Source organism: Sinohyriopsis cumingii, chromosome 11 (genome assembly GCF_028554795.1).
Source record: "Sinohyriopsis cumingii isolate HCF-2022 chromosome 11, ASM2855479v2, whole genome shotgun sequence".
NCBI classification, from domain to species: domain Eukaryota; kingdom Metazoa; phylum Mollusca; class Bivalvia; order Unionida; family Unionidae; genus Sinohyriopsis; species Sinohyriopsis cumingii.
In genome coordinates this window covers 56,088,795-56,106,002 of record NC_142971.1, presented here as the reverse complement: position 1 = coordinate 56,106,002, position 17,208 = coordinate 56,088,795, and the positions used below count along the sequence as shown (strand labels likewise).

Here is a 17,208-nt window from a genome sequence, read left to right as displayed (position 1 = left end):
ACTAGGGTATGGAAATGGAAGTTGACTTTAATTAAATGGGAGGCCTAACTGGGGTATGGAAATGGAAGTTGACTTTAATTAAATGGGAGGCCTAACTGGGGTATGGAAATGGAAGTTGACTTTAATTAAATGGGAGGTCTAACTAGGGTATGGAAATGGAAGTTGACTTTAATTAAATGGGAGGCCTAACTGGGGTATGTAAATTGAAGCTGACATTAATTAAATGGGAGGCCTAACTGGGGTATGGAAATGGAAGTTGACTTTAATTAAATGAGAGGTCTAACTAGGGTATGGAAATGGAAGTTGACTTTAATTAAATGGGGGGCCTAACTGGGGTATGTAAATTGAAGTTGACTTTAATTAAATGGGAGGCCTAACTAGGGTATGGAAATGGAAGTTGACTTTAATTAAATGGGAGGCCTTACTGGGGTAGGGAAATTGAAGTTGACTTTAATTAAATGGGAGGCCTAACTAGGATATGGAAATGGAAGTTGACTTTAATTAAATGGGAGGCCTAACTGGGGTATGTAAATTGAAGTTGACTTTAATTAAATGGGAGGCCGAACTGGGGTATGGAAATGGAAGTTGACTTTAATTAAATGGGAGGCCTAACTAGGATATGGAAATGGAAGTTGACTTTAATTAAATGGGAGGCCTAATTGGGGTATGTAAATTGAAGTTGACTTTAATTAAATGGGAGGCCAAACTGGGGTATGGAAACGGAAGTTGACTTTAATTAAATGGGAGGCCTATCTGAGGCATGGAAATGGACATTTACTCAAACTGATGTGCAAGCTTAACTGAGGGATAAATTGACTCAAATTTAAGGTTATGCTTAACTGAGGTACAAAAATGTAATTTGACTAAATTTGATGTCATGCTTAACTGAGGTATGGAAGTGGAAATTGACTCAAACTGGGATGCATAGCAGAGGCATAGAAATGGAAATTAACTGAGTGATACTCATGCTTAATTAAGGTATGGAAATTTACTCAAATTGATTGGGATGCCTAAATGTTGCATTCAAATGGAAATTAACTGAGATTGTTGTTCATGATTAACTTAGGTATGGAAGTGGAAATCACTCCTTTTCAAGCAAACTGAAAATGGAAATTGGCTAATTGATTGGGATGCCAAACCGAAGCATTGAAATGGAAATTGACTCAAGACGCTCATGCTTTACTAAGGTATGGAAATGTAAATTGGCTGCTATTGATGCTTATCCTTACTGAGCTATGGAAATGGAAATAGGCTCAAATTGATGCTCATGCTTAACTGAGCTGTGGAATTGTGGTTCAAATAAAAAAATGTAAGCCATAGAAGTACATGTTGCATGTGCTGGCTGGCTGTTTAACCCTAACCCCCCAGCTAAAAGGTGAAAAAAGAAATTTCAGTAGGTTCTTGCTGCACAACAACAGCAGAAATATGAAGGGACAGCAGGCAGGGACATTTAGTTACAAGAGATTACTACTTGATGACTAGTGAGAATCATGGACTTGTATTTGGCCATTAGATGCATGGGACTTGCATACTAATTACACAAAAAGAAATTTAGTACCAAACAGGGTGGACATAAAATGTGACATTCAGGTTTGGGAGGTCACAATTGATTGATAATTACAAGTAAAAAATAAGACACAATTATCATATCAAAGCATATCCTGCATTAGACTGAATACTTTAGACAGGCCCCAGCTTTGAATACATCATATTCTACTGTTTGTTTTATATGTCACTAGTCTTGTTATCTGCAAGTGGGAAATTCACTGTGTCATATATAATTGCTTTTAGACTGCCAACAAACTGTCCAGTGTGAAGTGTGATGGATAAAAGGTTCCACTACTGTACTGTTTTACTAGCCTGGTTTAGGAATCTCAGTGATGAAAGTGAAGGAAAGGTGGCACATTTCAGGCTACATAGTTTGAAAAATTGACACAGCTCATATGATTTTTACATACTGAGGAATGATCAGTGTTGGTTTTATGCAATAAGATAAATATACATGTGTAGTCCAGAGCATTAGTCTTATGCTGTAAGATATACATGTGTAGTCCAGAGTGTTGGTTTTATGCTGTAAGATATACATGTGTAGTCCAGAGTATTGGTTTTATGTTGTAAGATATACATGTGTATCCAGAGTATTGGTTTTATGCTGTAAGATATACGTGTGTAGTCCAGAGCATTGGTTTTATGCTGTAAGATATACATGTGTAGTCCAGAGTATTGGTTTTATGTTGTAAGATATACATGTGTATCCAGAGTATTGGTTTTATGCTGTAAGATATACATGTGTAGTCCAGAGCATTGGTCTTATGCTGTAAGATATACATGTGTAGTCCAGAGTATTGGTTTTATGCTGTAAGATATACATGTGTAGTCCAGAGTATTGGTTTTATGCTGTAAGATATATGTGTATAGTCCAGAGCATTGGTTTTATGCTGTAAGATATACATGTGTAGTCCAGTGTTGGTTTTATGCTGTAAGATATACATGTGTAGAACAAAGTGTTGGTTTTATGCCATAAGATATATGTGTATAGTCCAGAGTGTTGGTTATATGCTGTAAGATATACATGTGTAGTCCAGAGTGTTGGTTATATGCAGTATGATATTCATGTGTATAGTCCAAGGTATTGGTTATATGCTGTAGATATATATGTGTATAGTTTTGGATATGTGTCAGTACTAACATAAGATATACATGTGTTTACTTTGGATGTGTGTCAGTACTGTCATAAGATATACATGTGTATAGTTTGGATGTGTGTAAGTACTAACATATAAGATATACATGTATATAGTTTGGATGTGTGTCAATACTAGCATAATATATACATGTGTATAGTTTGGATGTGTGTAAGTACTAACATAAAATGTACATGTGTATAGTTTGGATGTGTGTCATTACTAACATAAAATATACATGTGTATAGTTTGGATGTGTGTAAGTACCTAACATAAGATATACATGTGTATAGTTTAGATGTGTGTAAGTACCTAACATAAGATATACATGTGTATAGTTTGGATGTGTGTCAGTACTAGCATAATATATACATGTATATAGTTTAGATGTGTGTCAGTACTAATATAAAATGTACATGTGTATAGTTTGGATGTGTGCCATTACTAGCATAATATATACATGTGTATAGTTTGGATGTATGTCAGTACTGACATAAAATGTATGTGTGTATAGTTTGGATGTGTGTAAGTACCTAACATAAAATATACATGTGTATAGTTTAGATGTGTGTCAGTACTAACATAAAATATACATGTGTATAGTTTGGATATGTGTCAGTACCTAACATTAAATATACATGTGTATAGTATGGATGTGTGTAAATACCTAACGTAAGATATACATCTGTATAGTTTGGTTGTGTGTAAATACCTAACATAAGATATACATGTGTATAGTTTGGATGTGTGCAAGCACCTAATATAAGATATACATGTGTATAATTTGGATGTATGTCAGTAGTAACATAAGATATACAGGTGTATTGTTTAGATGTGTATAAATACCTAACATAAAATATGCATGTGTATAGTTTGGATGTAAGTACCTAACGTAAGATATATATGTGTATAGTTTGGATGTATGTCAGTACTAATATAAAATGTACATGTGTATAGTTTGGATGTGTGTCAGTACTAACATAAGATATACATATGTATAGTTTAGATGTGTGTCAGTACTAACATAAAATGTAAATGTGTATAGTTTGGATGTGTGTCATTACTAACATAAAATGTACATGTGCATAGCTGGATGTGTGTCAGTACCTAATAGAAGATCATCCTGGTGTATTTTAACTTATAACCAAGGCATCTTATTTGATCAGAAGTCTAGAAAAATAAATTTAATATATTAGGAGCATAATTAGTATAGCGAGACCTTCAAGGGTACACAAACATAATTAGTGTAGTGAGACCTTTTGGGGTACACCAACATGATTAGTGTAGGGAGACCTTCAAGGGTACACCAACATACTTAGTGTAGTGAGACCTTTAGGGGTACACCAACAGGATTAGTGTAGTGAGACCTTCAAGGGTAAACCAACATAATTAGTGTAGTGAGACCTTCAAGGGTACTTTAACCTAATTAGTGTAGTGAGACCTTCAAGGGTACACCAACATAATTAGTGTAGCGAGACCTTCAAGGGTACACAAACATAATTAGTGTAGTGAGACCTTCAGGGGTACACCAGCATAATTAGTGTAGTGAGACCTTCAAGGGTACACCAACATAATTAGTGTAGTGAGACCTTACACATATGGCTATTTGGCTTTGCGAGATAATTTCCATTTTGGAACTTGTTGAAGTTTTCTTGGTTGCCAATTGTGCAAATGCCATACAGACTTTTTACAATTTATTAATTTGCCTAAATTTTTTTATTGATGTGATGTTTTACAAATTACTAGAAGTAACAATTTAAAAAGAAATTGATTAAAAACAGGAATAGTTGTTCAGTTGCATCAAGTGTTGTATGGCAAAAATGTATACTGAAATTCAAATGTTAATATGTTTTTTTTTTTTTAGCCCAGTATTGATAAATAGAAGTAGTTAACTACATGTAATCAATCACTGAAAACATGTTTTAGTCATGGCAGCTCAGAGTGGTGGGAAATATGTGAACTGCATATGGAAGTTTGACCTTTCATCATTTTTCACATCCATACAGTACATGTAGTTTGAATTTTCTGATACTATGCTTTTCTTTTCTCACTGGAACAGTGGGAAAATTTTGTGCTTTGATATTTCAGTTTAATTTTTGGTGAAATAATGTTTGTTTACATTAAGATGGAAGCAAACCTTATTTTGTCGGTTTCTGTCATTTTTTACCTTCATTGTTTGATGTAGCTGTTGTTTACTGATTATTCGAACAGGACTATATAATTCATTAAACACATTCACTGTCAAATGGTGTCATTCATTAAACACATTCACTGTCAAATGGTATCATTCATGAAACATTCACTGTCTAATGGTACCATTCATTAAACACATTTGAAGGCAAAAGGTGTCATTCATTAAACACATTGACTGTCAAATTGTGTCATTCATTAAACACATTGACTGTCAAATGGTGTCATTCATTAAACACATTCACTGTCAAATGGTGTCATTCATTAAACACATTCACTGTCAAAGGGTGTCATTCATTAAACACATTCACTGTCAAATGGTATCAATCATTAAACACATTCACTGCCAGATGGTGCCCTTTTAGAATATTTGATCAGGAATATATCATTAAACACATTCACTGTCAGATGATGCTTTTTTTGAATAGAACAGCTGTTATTAAATCAAGCAGCAACTTTCTTTTATATGCTGATTTAACAGCAAGCTTTTGGACATTAATAGGAAGGATTGTGCAGAATATGCTGTTAAACCCAATACACACACACACACACACACACACACACACACACACATATGCACACAAACAGACATACAGAATGCTGTGTATATTTAATTTGCATTGTGTGATGGCTTTTTTCTCCATGAGTACATGTTATGTATTATTGTATTCTGTAATTGACCTTAGTCCAAAATCAAGTTCATGGTGTACGTGACTATGGACAGTTATTTTGTAAACAACATTATACATGGCTAATATTTCTTGTTGAATATAGATTAAGTATTAGAATCATTATCAATGGAGGTAAACATGTTTATCTTAATCTGCGTCTAGGACATTGGTTTTCCCCCATGGAAAAACCTGTTGTACCTCATGTTTGTCATGTTCTTAATTATAATTTTAGTAATTGACTTATTTTGTTAGCAACTTAGGATGTTCTAGAAATGAACTTTGACCCTCATCCTGGTTCTATTATTGTGCCTTAGGGTTTTATATAAAGTTGTTTACTTGAAAAATTATTCAGTCTTGTCTTAACATCTTGAACTAGAATCAGTCTTATTGTGTTCAGATTTTCATTTGTGTGGAAGTAATAATTTAAATTATTATTCACTAGAAATACAAAGTTCTGATCAGTAATATCTTGGACATTGCAATTGTAGTCAGTTCAAAAGAGAATTTTTCGGATTGTTTTATTATGATAGATCAAAAGACTATTTACACTTTGGCACAATCCAGGTTACTGGCACATTAGCATATTCAAGACAACAGGTACACCAACACATTTATTATTGAATTTTTTTTTGAATACCACTGAAATTCAGATGGCACGTCATGCATTTTGGAATTGTGATAGAACTTTTAATACTGTTAGGAATTTAATTCACAATACTGAAAATTCTTTTAAAATTTTCAGTTTGTATTCTAGGCAAATAAAATTATTTGTTGAATTTTACAAAATTTGTTGATATTAGCTCTTTTCAATTACTTAGTTTAAGACCATAGTCATAACAATGCATACATGAATGTATGCCTGCCTGCCTGCCTGCCTGCCTACCTACCTACCTACTTACCTACTTACCTACCTACCTACCTACATACATACATACATACATACATACATACAACATTGGTCATTCCTTATAAAAACTGAAATAAGCATTGTCATTTGTTATATGTATAGTCAGTGAACACTTACCTTTTTTGCTGTGGCTGTTTTTACAAGATGTCTGTAGCTTTGCCAATTGCTGCATACTTTCACATGGAAGACAGAAAAACTTGCTGCCAAAGCTGTGATGCTATAACACAAAGCTAAAATAAATTGAGAACTTAATCCCCTTCTCAGAAACATTAATGAGGAATTGGCAGAAAAATCCAGTTGTAAATTGATGATTATAAATGTCTCTGTCATAGCTTTAACAAAAACTATCAATAAATCCACCAATTACTGAACCACAAAGCAGCTAGCATCCATTTTATTAATTTGCAGTCTTCAGGCTGTGATAGGCCCATGCCAGGATCAGATGACTGGTATGGTATTGCACAGTTTGATAAGTCACTGAATTGAGAACAATACCTGTGAAGCCCTGTGGAATTCATTTTGGCTCAGTGCATCGGTATTGCTATTCTGTGGAGGGAATGGATCCTAATCAACTCAACTGATATGTGTTGAACTGTGAATTTGTATTCATTCTAACAGAATGTACTTCTTCATGTACAAAAGCATATGTGTATAATGTGTAGATACAGCATTCATATGTTCTGGGATATAAATATTCCTGAATACTTAGACAGGGTGCACACACATTAAGCTTGTGTACTGAGAAATGACTTGACAATTTATATCAGCCATTAAAGTCCATATTCCGTTAGTACAGATAAAATTAAACAGAGCAGTGAATGATTCCAGTATATTCCATTAGCCAGTGGACCAGTACAATTTCATTATGGACTGTAGTCTACACATAGTTGAGGCATAAAAGTGTGGAGATCTATTCATATGTTGTGGTTTGTGTGTCTTACTAGTTTTATGTTGCTTTTCTCCAGGATTCATGACTGACCTTTTGGCATTGTGATCATAGCCTTTTACTGCAGCAGATTAGCTGATTAGTTCTTTGAAATTTACATGTCATTGTATTGACTAGAATTCCAGTTTTGGGGAATTTTATAAATATTTCTTGATCCTGATGTTAAAAAATTTGACTCCTTTATATAGAGTAGTAACTTGTTTGCTGCAAGTTGTTGTGTATAATTTAGATAACATTGTTAGATAAAGCGATCTTTCCTTTACCTAATCTACACCAGTTTCCTGAGTTTAAGTGTTTTTTCATGAATTTGTGCAATTGATTTCTTTGAATTACGTCAGCTTATTCTTTTTGCTCATGTACAGTGAAGAGAGACTGAAATTGTACAGATACATATATGATATAATGTACAAGTGCTACATCCTGTTGTGCACTTGTATTTGAAGCTCATCCATTAGTTGAAGTTTGTTTATAGCAGAGGATTGTTTACAGATCAACAAAATGTTGTCGCAAAAGTTATTGACATCATCCAATAATTGTGAGCATTTCGAGTTAACAGAAAAAATGAAACATATGGAGGAAGAAGATTTGTATAAATCTCGTACTGGGAGGAAAAGACACAGCGTTCAGCTTGACAAACGGATAACTCAGCAAGTTGTTGGTAGTCACGAATACAGACGGGCATCAAATGCAAGCTCATACGGGGAAAGTGGAGATGAGCTTTGTAAGTTTCAGTAAGAAGGAGAGAGAGAGAGAGAGTTTTCAAGTGAAGAAATCTACTTTTTGGAATCATAAAATTTATATCAATTGTCTCCATTGTACATGTTACTAATGGATACCAGGAAGAATCTTTGTACTTCTCATGACAGTATTTGACCAATCTCTGTAACATATATACTTGCTTACAAGACGAGTCCAACTACAAAGCATATCTGGGTCTGTGCAGTTAGTTAGCAGTAATTAGTAGAACATACAGTATGGACTAGGGTCAGTAGGTACATTATACTATGATAGATCAGTATCTTTTGTTGTTTGCAGTTTGACTTGACTTATAAGCGAAGTACATAAAATATATATTTGGGAAATGTTATAACTGCATTATGTTACACCAAGTTACCTTCAACATTACTTTATTTAAGTTTTTTGTCCACTTTCTAAGTTTATGAAAATCTTGGCTGACATTCATACTGATATTAAGTATCACCTAATTTAGGTAATAGCTTAGATGACATGCACACAATCATTGTGGTATTTTACCACCACACACAATGCTTAGATCCCATAATTTGAGAAACAATGTGCACATGTATAGTAATTGCACACCCTTCCATTTATTTGTATCACTCAGTCATTTTTAAAACTGAAAACATCATGGATGTGACAATTGCATGACGCTTATGTCATTTCATTCTTGAACTTATAATTTCTAACCTGATTGTCATACAGGAGATCAGTAACACATCAGTTTGTTGTCGTTTCATACCAAATAGAAGTCCTCAAAGTAAGTGCCAAAAAATTCATTAGGATCCCCCTGGCAACAGTCAGGTGAGAAATCATAAGGTGATTAACGAAATGACTTAGTTTTGTGCATTTTTTAATATCCTTGACGTTTTTCATGCATAAATCGGTAAAGGGGCGGTGCTTACAAATAAATGGAAGCATGTGTGGATATTATAGTGTACAAATTTTGTGATATTTTTACACCAGACAATGCTTAAATCTCACACAATTTGAGAAGCACCATGCATATGTAGTGTACTGATTTTGTGGCATTTTACCAGGACACAGTGCTTACATCTGTAAACATTTAAGAAGCAGTATGGACACCTGTTCTAAAAGTTCTTGGGTTGTCACAGCTGTCATGATACCACAACAATTTTTTGCTGTTTTTTGTTGATATTTTTACTGATGTAATTATTTTGCAGAATTGCAGTGAAAATGGATGACTGAAGTTTTTACAGGTTAAGTAACTACCTACATGTGAATTGTAAGCATAAAATCCATCAATATGTAACAGCAAAGGGAATTTGTGCTATAACCTAAAATAGGGCTTGTTTTCTGCTTGAACATTTACCTGGGAACTCCAGTGGGATTGCTATCATTTCATAGCTATGCAGAAACAATTTCAGGTTGGGCACTGACTTGTACAGTATATACGTGCTTGTAAGTAGAATCCAACTGCAGGCTACACAGACCCAGAACTGCCATTGCATACTGCACCAGCAGTTTGTTGGAGTAATCAGTAGAATAAAAAACATATCCCCTGATCTGCAGGCAGATTATGCTGTGACAGATCAGGATCGTTGTTGCTTGCAGTTTGCATGACTTATAAGCAAGTATATATAGTATCTCTTACCCTTCATGCCTGAAAAACAGAAACCATTCTTGAAAAACAGAAACCATTCTATAAATAGAAGTCTTGAAAAACAAGCAGCTTGTGCTACAGATTCTGACATCCTTGCCTGTGTCTATAAATAGCTGCATGATACAGTTGTAAAAGTGCTCTTGTTTGCATCCACTCACTTGCTCTCTGTGTCATTACTTGGTAGGTGAATTAGTTCAGTACCCTGTACCTGCCAATATGCAGCTACAGGTTATTCATATGTAAATTCTAACCATTTTTGTTGTTGTCGTCATACACTTGCATATTTAGTTAAATATGACAGCTTTCTATGTTCATAGGAGTACATTTGCAATAAAATACACGCTTATTTGGTTTTTAATTGGAGGCAGAACATGATGAATGATTAAATTTCAAAAGAAACAAATTAAGGGTGCATGTATATAAAACCTTTCTTTGTTCTTGTTGGTAGTAATTTGAACCAATTTAAAACTGCCTAAGAAAACTTAATGTTAGTTCAATCTATAAACATTTGGTTGTATAATTATTTGTAATCCTTTTTTAATTCTGTTATTTATATACCATTTACTAACCACATGAAGGACAAGGTGTACATTTTTGATGTGCACAAGGGAGACATTAACAACTGTGTAGACAGGCTAGAAGTAAACGAACACATGTTCACCCTTAACTGTGTCTAAGCAAGCACCTGTCATATATTGAGAAAATACCCATATTTAGATTCCTAACTTTGTCTGATCAAGTACTTCTCATATCTTGAGATGGTACCCATATTTAGGTCACATAATGATGTTGTTTACATTCCGTTTGTTGGGGCAGTTGCCATTTAGTTCATAAGTAGTACATGATAGACCATAAAGTATTATGCTGTGACACAATGCTTGAATTGTTTGGCACGTGCCTTTATTGTGTTGATCTTGTTTAGCTGCTAGGTTTATAATTTATAATTTATGTACCCACAAATATTCCAGCCTACAGACCTGCTTAAAAGACTAATTATATGTATATACTTTTGTCAAGCATCAGTGGTTATTTGTACTTTTCTTGCAAGGTAAGCAGACCATGATAGTGTGTAACAGCATACTCACACATGTCATGGTGTTGCTCCATTCCCTTCAACTTAAGTTCACAAACACATTATGTAAGTGTAGTTTCTGTAAAACTAACCTATGACTGACCTATTAAGTTCAGGTGCCTTTTTGTAGAGGATGTATATGTGGAAGAAATGAAGAAAAGGGGTTCTTAGAAGTTGTCCTTAATTAACAGGTTCTTTCATTTCGAGGTTAAATATTTTGTGGAAATAAGGAAATAGGGTTATTAGATTTTGTCATTGTCATTTGCATTTATAGTAAGGCATCCATCATTTATAGGTTAAATATGTAGAAGAAATAAAGAAAAAAAGTCTAGTGTTGCAGATTTTGGTTTAGTACCAAGACTACCTTTTCAAACTGTAAAGAAATTATAATTTGTTTTCCTTCTCATCCCACGTGGATGAACATACTCGAACACTCATCAGTGTTGTGTAAAATTTATACAGATTTATTGCTCCCACATTATAACAATGTTCACAGGAACCAGTAGTGACCCACATTATAATGGATAGACATTATACTGAGGGATGTTCCTGAAGAATGTCATGATAGTGAGGCATGTTCTAAAAGGTTGTCGTGATCTGAGGGGTGTTTAAAAATGCTGTCATGATACTGAGGGCTGTTTCTGAGGGATGTTCCAAAAGGCTGTCATAATACTGAGGGGTGTTCCTGAAGGCTGTCATGATTTTAAAGGATGTTCCAAAAGGCTGACATGATAGTGAGGGGTGTTTCAAAAGGCTCTTTTGATAGTAAAGGATGTCCCATAAGGCTGTTTTGATAGTGATGGATGTTTCAGAAGACTGTCATGATAGTAAAGGATGTTCCAAAAGGCTATCATGATAGTGAATGGTGTTTCCAAAGACTGTCTTGATAGTAAAAGATGTCCCAAATAGCTGTTGTAATAGTGAGGGATGTTTCAAAAGACTGTCATGATAGTAAAGAATGATTCAAAAGGCTGTCATGATAGTGAGAGATGTTTTAAAAGACTGTCTTGATAGTAAAGGATGTTCCAGAAGGCTGTAATGAGAGTGAGGGGTGTTCCAAAAGTCTTTCATGATACTGAGGGATGTTCCTAAAGGCTATCATGATAGTGAGGGATGTTTCAAAAGTCTGTCATCATAGTGAGGGATGTTTCAAAAGACTGTCTTGAAAGTAAAGGATGTCACAAAAAGCTTTTGCGATAGTGAGGGATGTTTAAAAAAACTGTCATGATAGTAAACGATGTTCAAGAAGGCTGTCATGATACTGAGAGATGTTCCAGTAAGCTATCATGATGGTGAGGGATGTTTCAAAAGTCTGCCATGAGAGTGAGAGATGTTTCAAGAGTCTGTCATAGTACTGAGGGATGTTCCAAAAGGCTATCCTGATAGTGAGATATGTTTCAAAAGTCTGTCATGAGAGTGAGGGATGTTTCAGAAGTTTGTCATGAGTGAGGGATGTTTCAAAAGGCTGTCACGATATAGATTTTCTAATAGGCTGTCATGGTAGTGAGGGATGTTTTCAAAAAATCTGTCATGATAGTGATGGATGTTTCAAAAGGCAGTCATGAGAGTGAGGGATGTTCTAAAAGGCTATCATGACAGTGAGAGATGTTTCAGAAATCTGTCGTGAGTGTGATGGTTGTTTCAAAAGGCTGTCACGTTAGAGATTTTCTAACAGGCTGTCATGATAGTGAGGGATGTTTTAAAAAAACCTGTCATGATAGTGATGGATGTTTGAAAAGGCAGTCATGAGAGTGAGGGATGTTATAAAAGACTGTCATGATATTAAAGTGTCATGATAGTAAAGGATGTTCCAAAAGGCTGTCATGATAGAGATGTTCCAAAGGCTGTCATGAGTGAGTGATGTTTCAAAAGGCTGCCATGTTAGTGACAGATGTTTCAAAAGGCAGTCATGAGAGTGAGGAGTGTTTCAAAAGGCTGTCATGATAGTGAGGGATGTTTCAAAGGGCAGTCATGAGAGTGAGGGATGTTCCAAAAGGCTGTCATGATACTAAAGGATGTTCCAAAATGCTGTCATGATAGTGAGGGATGTTACAAAAGGCTGTCATGACAGTGACGTATGTTTCAAAGGGCAGTCATGAAAGTGATATTTCATAAGGCTGTGATTAGAGTGAGGGATGTTTAAAAAATTTATTATTCTAGCACATCAAAATACAGAACGGTTTTCAATGATGTGAAATCACCAGTCAGAAACTAAGATGAAGTTTAATAAATTCCGTATCTTGCTTCAGCAGCAGACTCCATTATCCAATAACATGAGGTATACCAGTGATAAAACACAGGCACCAGCTGTTAATCTGTTCTGAATTCTTTGTTTTATCCCCTTATGTAAGTAATTAACTCTCATATTTAAGTCCACTCTAGTTTCTCTTGTCTAATTATTCATACAGATTGCTTTTATTCAGTTTATCTAGAAAAAATAATTCCTTCCCATCAGTAGAATACAGCGTTATCAGTCAAATTATTTCAGTAATATTGTATACAGATTTTGCCTGTGGATATCAATCATCTGCACATGTTTTTCTTTCTTAAATAGCACACAGAAAATATAAATATATTAAGGATTTGTTACCACAGCGATATTGTTTACGTCAGAGATTCTCAATGGAAGCAATATAAAATATGCTTTCCTTGAGAGCAGTATGCTTAAAACCAGATAAAATAGGCACAAATTATGTCACAACAGGAACTGTGATTTAAATGGGTTCAAATAATGACCTAACAGGAACTGTGAGAAAAACGGGCACAAATTATAACCCAACAAGAATTGTGAGAATATCATTCATATATTTTAATGGATATCTGAATATTCCAAATGTGTCAAAATTATAACTCGGATTGGCAGCCAGGTAATTGATTTGATTTTGAAACATGGAATCAGATCGAATAATCTGCAGATATATTCATGCCTATTTCCTTAATATGATTGTATGAAGCTATGTCAGTTCTGTCAGTTTTTATACAGTAATCCTGCATGCCCATCCATCCATTCCTTCCTTCCTGCCTTCCAAATGTCCTTCAGTTTGAAGTTTCTGATGGATTGCTATGAAAGTTGACAAATATTATGGTCATTACTGGAAAATGCAAATATTTACAAAATATTAACAAATGAATTTGCTTCCACAGTTTTTATGAGTTATTACTCATTTTGTTTTGTAGATTATTACAGTGTTAAAATTTTGTTGCTATAAAATGTTTACTGACTGGTCATAAGAGCATCTGGGATAGTCTTTTGTCTCTCATCTAGCTATTAAGTCTTTTGTCTGTCCTCTAGCTGTCTGTTAAGTCTTTTGTCTGTCATCTAGCTGTCCATTAACTCATTCGGCCCTGGAGGTTTTTGTCATTTTCGCCTGAAATTTGCGTGGGGGGGGGACGGCTATTTCTGAATACATTTTTAAAAATAAAAATTGTTGCTTAATGGACCAATTATTGACGTATGGAGACCACTCTTTATTCCAAATGCCCAACTTATCCTAGTTTTTTTAAAGGTACACCTTTCTTTGTGCAGTTCAGACCGGTCTACCTTAGATCTGAGGCCAAAAGGTATAAAATCCAGACACAAAATCGCATTCTGACCACAAGCAAATTTTGGGTGGAAAAAAATTGGTCCAAAAATTAGGTTTTTCCCTCTTTATTTTTTAGTGCAACTAGAACTTCCAGATTATTTGGTATCATTGTATAACTGTATCTGTCTGCTTTTTTGTAATACCACCCACTTCGGTGTATCTTAAATGACCTTGATGCTGCAGAGCTCGGAAATTAGGTACAGCCTCATCACGCCTACAGGCGGGATTGGGGCCGAATGAGTTAAGCACATCTCCTAAGCTACTTGGAGGATTTCCGTGAAACTTAACACACCCAGCCATGGCAGCCATCTTGGACTTACCACAACTCATCCTAAAAAGAAAGTCATGTCAGCAGTGGGTTTTCACCAGAAGAGTTATTTAGGCATATGAATGAAAGTGATGCTATTTTCATGACGATGGCAGCTATCTTGAAAATGTTGTTATGGCTACTTCTTCAGAGTTGATGCCATGTGAACATATGCTTTTCAACACAAGAGACTTGTGACATCAGGGTGGTCTGTAATGAAAATGATGCCCTGCAGTCGTCCAATATGGCTGCCACATTGACCACATCCTGAATGGATGGTCATATTGGCATAGGTTTTTCACCCAAAGTCATTTAATAGTGTCTAGTTTGTCTTAACACATCAACCACTGGAGGTTTTTGTTATTTTCATCTGAAATTCGAGTAGGAAACACATTTTGAAAGCTATTTCTGAATAAATACAATAAATCAACTTCCAGGTGATTTTCCAATAACATACTGCCTTGTTGTGTTAGAAACCTAGTTTTTCACTGGCTATTTGGCTCTTACATGAGCAGAAGGATAAAAGTTGGAGTTCTTTTTTTTTCTTCTCTTTTTTTGCTAAATGGGGCCATTATTTTTGTATTGAGACCACTCTTTATTGCAAATGTCCATCTTATCCTACTTTTTGCAAAGATTCATCTGTTTGTTTGCAGTTCATACCAGTCTGCCTTAGATCTGAGACCAAAAAGTCTCAAATCCTGACACAAAATTGGATTCTGACCACGGGCGAATTTTAAGTGGACAAAATCGGGTCCAAAAAATGAGGTTTTTCTCTCTCTATTTTGTAGTGCAACTAGAACTTACAGATTATTTGGTATCATTGTAGAGTTACATCTGTCAACCTTTCTATAATACCACCCACTTTAGTGTATCATACATGACCTTGATGCTATAAAGCTTGGCAGTAGGCTACTACCTCCTGCCATGTAAACTCAACTCGTCACCAGGGGTTAATGTGTTAAATGAAATGGCGCTAATCTTGCATCCTGTATGGTTGCAACAGTGGCTGATTTGAAAATCTGATTACTCAAGAATAGAAGATACAATCTTTGTACTCCTGTGATTTTTATTAGAATTATTGCCCTTTTTAACATGATCTGCATGAATACTATCTTATCCATCATCTTGAGATGGTATGTGTGTTACCATGTTTACACTATTTTAAGAAGAGTTATGTCCTTTTTTTGAACCATAGGCTGATCTTTTTTAGGGTGTAGGAAAGGCTGGGATATACTTATGAGAGTAACTTGTTCACTTTTCCTGTAGTTAATAAATGTTATTTCTGTCTTTTTTAAATCCATTTTTCACAAGGTTACTTAATTCTCTGTATCATTAATGATGAGGCTTGGTTGATGGCTTACACATAAGATAAAAATGAACCCTTTTGTTTTTTGGGGTCAAACGTTCAAAGGTTAAGGTCACTGTGATGGAAGGAAGATAAATGAATTCTGCATCAATTACATGGACCATGTCACTACTGCTGAATGCAGTTCTCACACTCCACTGTATTACCCTGGCATAATCATTGTCTCTGAGAAAGATGACTCCTCTGTACATAGGAATGTGGGGTGCATGAGTGGAGCATGTCTTAAGGTCAATTCTGCACACTGCGGTACAATGTATTTACATCAAAGAGATGAGGTTTTTCAGTATGAAAAAGTATGAGCTTCTCTGTAGCAACAGATGTATTGCATAATTAAATTAGATTTACCCTGCCCCCAAACTACATTTTGTTATCCATCAGCTGCAGTTATCCAACTTTGTAGATAACATACACTTGGTAAAGAAGTAAGCTGTTGATTTTGGGGCCATGAGATCAGAGGGTAAGGTCACAGACTGAAAAGAAGAAAATTGGTTTCTGCACAGTAACATTAGTTCCACATCACAGAATTGGACCAAGCAGTGTGGATGGCTTGCATTTGGGGTAAGGAAGAAGCTTATCTATTTTGGGATCATAAGGTCAAAGTCAAGGATGCTGACTGAAAGAAGAACTCAGTTTTTTGCATAATAACTGTTTAGATCATATTCTTTTACCAAAGTCTGGAGAGAGTTTGCACTTTAAGGTGTGGAGATGGTCCATTCATTTTGAGGTAAAATATCAAGGTTATTGGCCCCAAGAAATGGATTAGGCAGACTGTTATTTGTTCTAAAGAACTATTAGGTAACACGGTGAAAGGTTTAATAATAATAATAATAACTTATTTAAAGAGGGTAACAATTTGCTGATGAACTAATTCGCCTCTTGGCCCTTATACAGAGGAGTGTATTTATATATCATTTACATAAACACAGATACACACTCACATATATGCATAGAAGCATGCAAGTAAAATGACATATTCACTTTCTTTCCCTCTATATGTGACAGTATTATATACAGGGTGGGTATATAATAATGTTCCATGCAAAATAAAATTGAGACAGCATGTCTACTAGTTTTGTAACTTCCTTTCCTAGAAATGTTATCCACAGCCAGACGTGATTT

At 35.0% G+C, this 17,208-nt stretch overlaps 1 protein-coding gene and 1 long non-coding RNA gene across 6 annotated transcripts in view; one reads left to right on the top strand and one right to left on the bottom strand.

Annotated features, from left to right (window-relative positions):
- LOC149788498 (uncharacterized) overlaps positions 1-6,959 on the bottom strand; it is a 67,869-nt gene extending 60,910 nt beyond the window's left edge. Inside the window, exon 1 of one of the 2 annotated variants that reach the window (XR_016424158.1) lies at positions 6,570-6,959. This is a non-coding gene — a long non-coding RNA (uncharacterized LOC149788498). The remainder of the gene's footprint in view (positions 1-6,569) is intronic. The other variant, XR_016424159.1, reaches the window with a different exon arrangement.
- The window catches only part of LOC149788497 (S-adenosylhomocysteine hydrolase-like protein 1), a 193,808-nt gene that overhangs the window by 67,342 nt on the left and 109,258 nt on the right, over positions 1-17,208 (top strand). For 2 of the 4 annotated variants that reach the window (XR_016424157.1, XM_089974498.1), the window contains exon 1: positions 7,531-8,119. The exons of the other annotated variants lie outside the window; for them this stretch is intronic. Coding sequence is in view for 1 of the 2 variants with exons in the window: in XM_089974498.1 (XP_089830624.1) it covers positions 7,897-8,119 (223 nt within the window). In the remaining variant the exon portion in view is untranslated. Of the gene's footprint in view, positions 1-7,530; positions 8,120-17,208 lie in introns of those variants that run through there. 4 annotated transcript variants of the gene reach the window in all.